At 42.6% G+C, this 9,805-nt stretch overlaps 1 protein-coding gene across 1 annotated transcript; it reads left to right on the top strand.

The window, feature by feature from the left end:
- The first annotated feature begins 5,814 nt into the window (after positions 1–5,814).
- LOC139399231 (recoverin-like) lies at positions 5,815–6,929 on the top strand. The gene is made up of 5 exons (XM_071144747.1): positions 5,815–5,906; positions 6,009–6,146; positions 6,261–6,411; positions 6,539–6,650; positions 6,811–6,929. Exons 1-5 carry the CDS (start codon positions 5,815–5,817, stop codon positions 6,927–6,929), a joined length of 612 nt encoding a protein of 203 aa, XP_071000848.1.
- Positions 6,930–9,805: the final 2,876 nt, after the last annotated feature.

The raw sequence follows: 9,805 nt of genomic DNA, 5'->3' as shown, positions 1-9,805 counted from the left end.
AGCAAAGTACAGAGGGATCCTAGATGAAAACCTGCTCCAGAGCGCTCAGGACCTCAGACTGAGGCGAAGGTTTACCTTCCAACAGGGCAACGACCCTAAGCACACAGCCAAGACAACGCAGGAGTGGCTTCAGGATTCGTCTCTGAATGTCCTTGAGTGGCCCAGCCAGAGCCCTGACTTGAACCCGATCGAACATCTCTGGAGAGACCTGAAAATAGCTCTGCAGCAATGCTCCCCATCTAACCTGACAGAGTTTGTACATCAGGATCAGTGGAGGCTGCTGATAGGAGGACGGTTAAAATAATGGCCGGAATGGTATTGAACACATGAATGGGTTTGCTACCATTCCGTTACACTCCATTCTAGCCATCATTATAAACCATCCTCCCCTCAGCAGCCTCCACTGATTAGGATAGAGCTGGGTAAGGGCCTGTTTTTCATCAATAATTAGGTTACTGGTAGGGCTCGGGTATCACTAAATTGTAGCTGAGCCCTTTGCTCGTGCTCTGTTGCGCAATACAGTCATGTCTGACTAAGATCATAACATAATGTTCCTTGAGTTGTCGGAGTTTACAATGACGAAGAGTAATTATACAACTAACTGCTCTCTAATGTCTCCTCATTGAGCAGAGCAGCCTAAGCGGAGCCGTTGCTATGGATACTCACCGACCAAGAGCCACCATGAGCAGAGCGCATGCAGAGTGAGGCAAGCAGGAGCGAGAGACGGACAGAAAGATTCGTCCTGAAACGACTCACTGGAAACCAAATAATATCAGATTTCTGTCCACCTTGCTCTCGCAACCTCTGCATCCGTCTCTAGAAAGCAAGCAACCCTGCATCCCAAACGGTCTATTGTCTTGTAGTTTTCTACAAAACAAGATGCATAAGGAACGTACCTGTGCAATCGGTGGCACTGAAACTCTGGACTCTGGACTCGTGTGTCGTATCCAATGCTCTCCTCTACTTGGTTTCTTGTATCAGCCTGTTTCAATAAGACATGAACCGGAGGAAACCATGTAACTAATAATTGTCTCACAGTTTATGTTACGTCACTACGTAGGTTATGAAATGCTGCGCTTGCTGTGGATAATTTAAGACTCCCTCTTCTTTTCTTATGTTACTCAGCACACAGCGACAAAACCATTGGTGCTCCCCTGGGCGATAACAAAGCCTAAATATTTAGAGGAAAATCTTTTCATTCCACAATCTTCAATTTGCCTTATAAAGCATAATCAATGAACAAGCCAAAGCTGTGTTTTAACGTCAACTATAGAATTTGTACAACACCAATGAATGTACAGAAAAAGCTTTTTAGACGTATGGGTTTAATCAGAGATGTTCTTGTTCTTACCGGTTCCCTGGCGTCTCAATGCTTTTACTGAGTTAATTCCCCTGAGATTAGTCAGAGATGGTCAGACACAGCAGTGGGTCTGATCAGCAGATTACCTCTTACGGCTGCTAAGTGTTGTGTTGCAGTAACTACCTACTTTCATTTTGATCCAAAGGAGACAGTATCCACTATGGTATCCATTCAATACAAAATATTACTCAGCAATCTAAACACAATACCCCATAATGAAAAAGCAAAAACAAGATTTTAGAAATTTGTGCAAATCCATTTAAAATGAAAAACAGAAATAACTTATTGACAAAAGTATTCAGACCCATTACTCAGTACTTTGTTGAAGAACCTTTGGCTGCGATTACAGCCTGGAGTCTAACTTGGATATGACGCTAGAAGCTTGGCACAGCTGTATTTGGGGAGTTTCTCCCATTCTTCTCGGCAGATCCTCTCAAGCTCTGTCAGATTGGATGGGGAGAGTCGTTGCACAGCTATTTTCAAGTCTTTCCAGCGATGTTCGATCGGATTCAAGTCCGGACTCTGGCCGGGCCATTCAAGTACACTCAGAGACTTGTCCTGAAGCCACTCCTGTGGTGTCTTGGCTGTGTGCTTAGGGTCATTGTTGTGGTGGAAGGTCCCAGTCTGAGGTCCTGAGTGCTCTGGAGCAGGTTTTCATCAAGGATCTCTCTGTACTTTGCTCTGTTCATCTTACCCTCGATCCTGACTAGACTCCAAGTCTCTGCAGCTGAAAAACATCCCCACAGCATAATTCTTCCACCACCATGCTTTACCGTAGGGATGGTGCCAAGTTTCCTCCAGATGTGACAATTGGCATTCAGGCCAAAGAGTTCAATCTTGATTTCATCAGACCAGATAATCTTTGGCAAACTCCAAGCGGGCTGTCATGTGCCTTCTACTGAGGAGTGGCTTCCGTCTGGCCACTCTACCATAAAGGCCTGATTGGTGGAGTGATGCAGAGATAGTTGTCCTTTTGGAAGGTTCTCCCATCTCCACAGAGGAACTCTGGAGCTCTGTCAGAGTCACCATCGAGTACTTGGTCACCTCCCCCGATTTCTCAGTTTGGCCGGCCAGCTCTAGGAAGAGTCTTGGTAGTTCCAAACTTCTTCGACTTAAGAATGATGGAGGCCACTGTGTTCTTGTGGACCCCCAATTCTGCAGAAATGTTTTGGTACCCTTCCCCAGATCTGAGCCTCGACACAATCCTGTCTCGGAGCTCTACGTACAATTCCTTCAACCTCAAGGCTTGGTTTAAGCTCTGACATGCACTATCAACTGTGGGACCTTATATAGACAGGTGTGTGCCTTTCCAAATCATGTCCAATCAAAGGATTTTACCACAGGTGGACTCCAAGTTGTAGAAACATCTCAAGGATGATTAATGGAAACAGGAAGCACCTGAGCTAAATTTCTAGTCTCATAGCAAAGGGCCTTAATACTTTTGTAAATAAGGTATTTCTGTTTTTTAATTTGTAATAAATTAGCAAACGTTTCTAAAAACCTGTTTTGTCATTATGGGGTATTGTGTTTAGATTGATGAATAAGGCTGTAACGTAATAAAATGTGTAAAAGGGAAGGGGTCTGAATACTTTCCGAATGCACTGAACAAAAATATAAACACAACATGTAACGTGTTGGTCCTATATTTCATGAGCTGAAATATAAGATCTCAGAAATACTCCATTTGCAGAAAAAGCTTATTTCTCTCCAAATTTGTGCACAAATTTGTTTACATCCCTGTTAGTGAGCGTTTCTCCTTTGCCAAGATAATCCATCCACCTGACAGGTGTGTCATATCAAGAAGCTGATTAAACATTAAAGTGGTGCACCTTGTGGTGTCGTGTGGACGAGCTGTTTTCTGATGTCAACGTTGTGAACAGAGCGCTCCATGGTGGAGGTGGGGTTACGGTACGGGCAGGCATAAGCTACGCACAACGAACACAATTTAATTTTATCGATGGCAATTTGAATGCACAGAGATACCGTGACGAGATCCTAAGGCCCATTGTTGTGCCATTCATCCGCCGCCATCCCCTCATATTTCAGCATGATAATCCACGTCCCCATGTCGCAAGGATCTGTACACTATTCCTGAAAGCTGAAAATATCCCATTTCCTGCATACTCACCAGACACGTCACCCATCGAGCATTTTTGGAATGCTCTGGATCGACATGTACAACAGCGTGTTCCAGTTCCCGCCAATATCCAGCAACTTCACACAGCCATTGAAGCGAGGGGGAAAACATTTCACAGGGCACAAACAACAGCCTGATCAACTCTATGCGAATGAGATCTGTCCCGCTGCATGAGGCAAATGGTTGTCATACCAGATGCTGACTGGCTTTCTGATCCACGCCCCTAATGTTTTTTTAAGGTATCTGTGACCAACAGATACCTGTATTCCCAGTCATGTGAAATCCATAGATTAGGGCCTAATGAATTTATTTAAATTGACCGATTTCCTTATATGACCTATACGATTGCAGACACTACAGTGGTAGGCTTGATCACCCTCAACGACGAGACGACCTACAGGGAGGAGGTGAGGGCCCTCGGAGTGTGGTGTCAGGAAAATAACCTCTCGCTCAATGTCAACAAAACAAAGTAGATGATCGTGGACTTCAGGAAAAAGCAGAGGGAGCAGACCCCTATCCACATCGACGGGACAGTAGTGGAGAAGGTGGAAAGTTTTAAGTTCCTCGGCGTACACATCAGGAAAATAACCTCTCGCTCAATGTCAACAAAACAAAGTAGATGATCGTGGACTTCAGGAAAAAGCAGAGGGAGCAGACCCCTATCCACATCGACGGGACAGTAGTGGAGAAGGTGGAAAGTTTTAAGTTCCTCGGCGTACACATCAGGAAAATAACCTCTCGCTCAATGTCAACAAAACAAAGTAGATGATCGTGGACTTCAGGAAAAAGCAGAGGGAGCAGACCCCTATCCACATCGACGGGACAGTAGTGGAGAAGGTGGAAAGTTTTAAGTTCCTCGGCGTACACATCACGGACAAACTGAAATGGTCCACCCACACAGACAGCGTGGTGAAGAAGGTGCAGCAGCGCCTCTTCAACCTCAGGAGGCTGAAGAAATTCGGCTTGTCATTAAAAACCCTCACAAACTTTTACAGATGCACAATCGAGAGCATCCTGTCGGGCTGTATCACCGCCTGGTACTGCAACTGCTCCGCCCACAACCGTAAGGCTCTCCAGAGGGTAGTGAGGTATGCACAACGCATCACCTGGGGCAAACTACCTGCCCTCCAGGACACCTACACCACCCGATGTCACAGGAAGGCCAAAAAGATAATCAAGGACAACAACCACCCGAGCCATTGCCTGTTCACCCCACTATCATCCAGAAGGCAAGGTCAGTACAGGTGCATCAAAGCTGGGACCGAGAGACTGAAGAACAGCTTCTATCTCAAGGCCATCAGACTGTTAAACAGCCACCACTAACATTGAGTGGCTGCTGCCAACATACTGACTCATCTCTTGCCACTTTAATAATGAGAAATGTATGTAATAAATGTATCAGTAGCCACTTTAAACAATGGCACTTTATATAAAGTTTACATACCCTACATTACTCATCTCATATATGTATATACTGTACTCTATGCCATCTACTGCATCTTGCCTATGCCGTTCGGCCATCACTCATCCATATATTTATATGTACATATTCGTATTCATTCCTTTACACTTGTGTGTATAAGGTAGTTGTTGTGAAATTGTTAGATTACTTGTTAGATATTACTGCATGGCCGGAACTAGAAGCACAAGCATTTCGCTAGCCTCGCATTAACATCTGCTAACCATGTGTATGTGACAAATAACATTTTATTTGATTTGAACTCATTAAAATCTTTGAAATTGTTGCATGTTGCATTTATATTTTTGTTCAATATATATATATAATTATATATATATATATAAAAAATAAATTTTTACCTCAGTAAATGACAAATTACAATGTCATAATCACAGCATGTGATAGTGATGACTCATGTTCATATGTGTTTTTGCCTATCACTGAGTATAAAACAGGTAATACACTGATACCAATCTAATCCAACAGTATTAGACCATGAGATTCCCTGCTGTTTAATCCCTATCCATTTCAATATAGGTGTCAGTCGAGTGCACTGAAAATCACCAGCTGTGTATACTATAATCTCCCCTACACCCAGTCTGAACCAATACCAATCTATCTTCATTTAAATAGCAGAGAACAAGAGGGCCGGTGTTTGTTCCTGGTCAGAGCAGAGGTGCACCAGATTAGGATTGAGTGGGTCCTCTCACATGAGAGCGCAGAGAAAAAAAAAGAGACTGTGAAAGAGAAAGAAAATAATAAAAGAACCAAGGAGGGATCGAGCAAAATAGAGCAACGGACAGAGAGGGAAGAAATAGAGAGAAAATTAGAGGACAGCGATCCCGAAACACAGGAGAGATGGGCAACAGCAAAAGTGTCTCCCTGTCCAAGGATCTCCTGGAGGAGCTGAAACTGAACACCAAGTACAGTGAGAAGCAACTATGTACCGGGTACTTACAATTCTGGTCGAAATAAATACACTTTATGGGAGAGAATGGTGTCATTTGAGACGTAGCTACTGTTTGATCCCATCTTTATTTCGTCCTCTATAGGTACCAGACCTTCCTGAGAGAGTGTCCCAGTGGGCGAATCAGCAAGCAGCAGTTTGAGGCCATCTACGTCAAATTCTTCCCCGATGCAGACCCCAAGGCTTATGCACGCCACGTCTTCAGGAGCTTCGATTCCAACAGGTGATGGATGGATTACATGGTCATTACAACGTGCCTGCTGATTTGCACTGCTCTGCATAATTAGCACTTGTGGGATATAGAAACAGCGTAATTGAATGATATTGAACCCTGCAGTGATGGGATGCTGGACTTTAAGGAGTACATCATGGCCCTGCACTTGACCTCCTCTGGGAGGACCATACAGAAACTGGAGTGGGCGTTCAACCTGTACGATGTCGACCACAACGGAAGCATAACCAAGAAGGAGATCCAGGAGATCGTTGAGGTCAGTTGTAGAGTCATTGTGAAATAGATGTAATGAAATAGGTGTAAGAGATGAGATGTGGTAACATCATGTTTTTTTGCGTGCTGCTCAAATCTCTATAATGATGAAATAAACTTTGTGTTTACAGTCGATATTCAACATGATCTCCAAAGAGGACCAGAAGAATCTTCCTGATGATGAGAACACACCAGAGAAGAGAGCTGATAAAATCTGGGACTCCTTCGGCAAGAAAGAAAATGGTAAGCCTTGTTTTCATGTTTAAGAACCACTCAAAGAATAGTTCAAGAAAATCATACATATATTGTATATTGTATTTTGATGAATGCATTTTGACCTTATGCGCAATGAGCATTGTAAACGTATCTATTATTTTATCTGTTATTAATTCTGTCCTTTCAGATAAGCTAACAGAGGAGGAGTTTATCCAGGGAGTGATGGACAACAAGAACATCCTCAGACTGGTGCAGTTTGGCCAGCCACAGAAGGTACAGGAGAGACTAAAGGAGACGAAACATTAGCAGCTGACATCGCCATCTTTTTTGTTGTTGTTTTTTTTTTCACTTCAACTTTATACATCCAGGTTAGTTTCACTGGGACAAAATATTCACATCAAGAAAGACCTGAAGCTTGCAATGTTTGTTGTTAAGTTTGTAACATAGTACTTGTTCAAGTGTGCCGTTGGAACAGCACGTTTATATGGTATCTTTTGTGTCATTGCCGTATATACATTTTCATGATTTAGTAATCAATAGCAGAGATTTGTTTCAAGCACAAAATTCCCTTTAATGTATATATTCCTTTAAGGATACATTTTAGATATGACAAATACATGATAATACCCACATCGTGCACATTACTGTAAGACTTATCCTTCACACTGTACTTTGTCAAAGACCAATATTAGTATGTTCAATACCAACACTTACCTGTCAATGCTCTACTGTTTTGAGTGTATTCAATTGTGTTTACATATCTGTCGTTAGTACCTTTATGTGATAAAGTTTCATTTGAGTCATTCTGATAAAATGTACATAAATACAGTACCAGTCAACCGTTTGGACACACCTACTCATTAAAGGGTTTTTCTTCATTTTATTTGACTATTTTCTGCATTGTAGAATAATAGTGAAGACATCAAAACAATAAAATAAAACATATGTAATCATGTAGTAAGCAAAAACAGTATTAAACAAATCAAAATATACTTTATGTTTCAGATTCTTCAAAGTAGCCACCCTTTGCCTTGATGACAGCTTTGCACAATCTTGGCATTCTCTCAACCAGCTTCATGAGGTAGTCACCTGGAATGCATGTATATTGACAGGTGTGCCTTGTAAAACTTAATTTTTGGAATTTCTTTCCTTTTTAATGTGTTTGAGCCAATCAGTTGTGTTGTAACATGGTAGGGGTGATATACAAAAGATAGCCCTATTTGGTAAAAGACCAAGTCCATACTATGGCAAGAACAGATCAAATAAGCAAAGAGAAACGACAGTCCGTCATTACTTTAAGACATGAAGGTCAGTCAATCCGGAACATTTCAAGAACTTTGAAAGTTTCTTCAAGTGCAGTCGCAAAAACCATCAAACGCTATGATGAAACTGGCTCTCATGAGGACCACAACAGGAAAGGAAGACCCAGAGTTACCTCTGCTGCAGAGGATAAGTTCATTTGAGTTACCAGCCTCAGACATTGCAGCCCAAATAAATGCTTCACAGAGTTCAAGTAACAGACACATCTCAACATCAACTGTTCAAGGAGACTGCGTGAATCAGGCCTTCGTGGTCAAATTGCTGCAAAGAAACCACTATTTAAAGGACACCAATAAGAAAAAGAGACTTGCTTGGGCCAAGAAACACGAGCAATGGATATTAGAATGGTGGAGATCTGTCCTTTGGTTTGATGAGTCCGAATTAGAGATTTTTGGTTCCAACCGCTGTGTCTTTGTGAGACGCAGAGTAGGTGAATGGATGATTTCCGAATGTGTGGTTCCCCCCGTGAAGCATGGAGGAGGAGGAGGTGGTGTGATGGTGAGGGGGTACTTTGCTGGTGACACTGTCACTGATTTATTTGGAATTCAAGGCACACTTAACCAGCATGGCTACCACAGCATTCTGCAGCGATATGCCATCCATCTGGTTTGTGTTTAGTGGGACTATCATTTGTTTTTCAACAGGACACTGACCCATCACACCTCCAGGCTGTGTAAGGGCTATTTGACTAAGAAGGAGAGTGATGGAGTGCTGCATCAGATGACCTGGCCTCCAGAATCCCCTGACCTCAACCCAATGGAGATGGTTTGGGATGAGTTGGACCGCAGAGTGAAGTAAAAGCAGCCAACAAGTGCTCAGCATATGTGACTCGTTTCAGGAAAATAGGGTCACTACTTCACAGGAGAGCCGTTTGAACGTAAACTTTTATTTTTTTATCAAGGTCAATGCCTTCTCGAACAGTGAACTTTCATGTGCCTTAATAACAATGCCATCTGTGAATATGCATAAAATTGTTAAATTACTAGCCTAGTTGGTTTAGCCACAGAAAAAAGCAGAAACCTTCCCGCTAGCAATGACTGGCTGAGATAATGAGTGGGCTGGACATGCCGAGAGATGAGTTTGGATTGGTTTGACATATAGTCTATTTGAGCTGGTCAGTATGTGTAGGTAATCCTGTCTAACGCAGCTTTTTTTAATGTATTGCGTAGTATAACTACAAGTGTTGTCCACTTTCTGGAGGACCGAGTTTTGAAATCAGTGGGATTCGAGTATGATAGCTAAGGACATGGAGAAAAAACACCTCAAGACACAATACATATTCAAAGTAAAGGCACCCATGGTATCCGTGCCAGGAGTCACGTCCATCCATGATGTATACGGGTAAGATAGTCTAGCTAGCTACATTTTCAGATATTCCATGTCTCAAATTTTAAAAGAAAGTGGTTTCGTTTCAAGTTAAAGTGTACTGTTAGCTAGATAACGTTAGCTGGCTGGCTCGCTAGCCAACGTTACGTGTATGATCTTATTGTTCGTATCTCAGAGCTATTTGCTTGGCTAGGTATAGCCTAATGTTGGCTAGCTAACATTGAACCTGGTTGGTTAGCTACTTGCAGATTCATGCAGGGTGGTAACGTCATGAGTTGGGATTAGCTAGCTAGCTAAACAATGTGTGGGGTCTTGGATGTAGCTAGCTAGCTACATGTCTTAACGAAAGACCCCACTATACAAGTAACCATTTTGGGTGCGTTCGTAAATTCAGTCTGGCCATCTACTCCGATTCCAGAGCACTCCCGTCTGAGTGTGCCAGAGCGCAGAATAACTGATGAATTTAAGAACGCTCAACAACCGTTCAATATGGCCAGTGTCAGGAAACGTTGGCAAATAAACTTAATTAAATTGTT

Source organism: Oncorhynchus clarkii, unplaced genomic scaffold, assembly GCF_045791955.1.
Source record: "Oncorhynchus clarkii lewisi isolate Uvic-CL-2024 unplaced genomic scaffold, UVic_Ocla_1.0 unplaced_contig_5150_pilon_pilon, whole genome shotgun sequence".
Classification (NCBI taxonomy): domain Eukaryota; kingdom Metazoa; phylum Chordata; class Actinopteri; order Salmoniformes; family Salmonidae; genus Oncorhynchus; species Oncorhynchus clarkii.
The sequence above is the reverse complement of the archived record's forward strand: the minus strand, read 5'-3'. Positions and strand labels throughout refer to the sequence as shown.

What these genes read in the sequence shown, in the direction of transcription:
- LOC139399231 (XM_071144747.1), top strand. Translation starts at nt 5,815, where the DNA reads ATGGGCAACAGCAAAAGTGTCTCCCTGTCCAAGGATCTCCTGGAGGAG. An exon ending in AGATCCAGGAGATCGTTGAG is followed by an intron (nt 6,412 to 6,538) that starts GTCAGTTGTAGA and finishes TTGTGTTTACAG; the next exon opens with TCGATATTCAACATGATCTC. An exon ending in CTTCGGCAAGAAAGAAAATG is followed by an intron (nt 6,651 to 6,810) that starts GTAAGCCTTGTT and finishes CTGTCCTTTCAG; the next exon opens with ATAAGCTAACAGAGGAGGAG.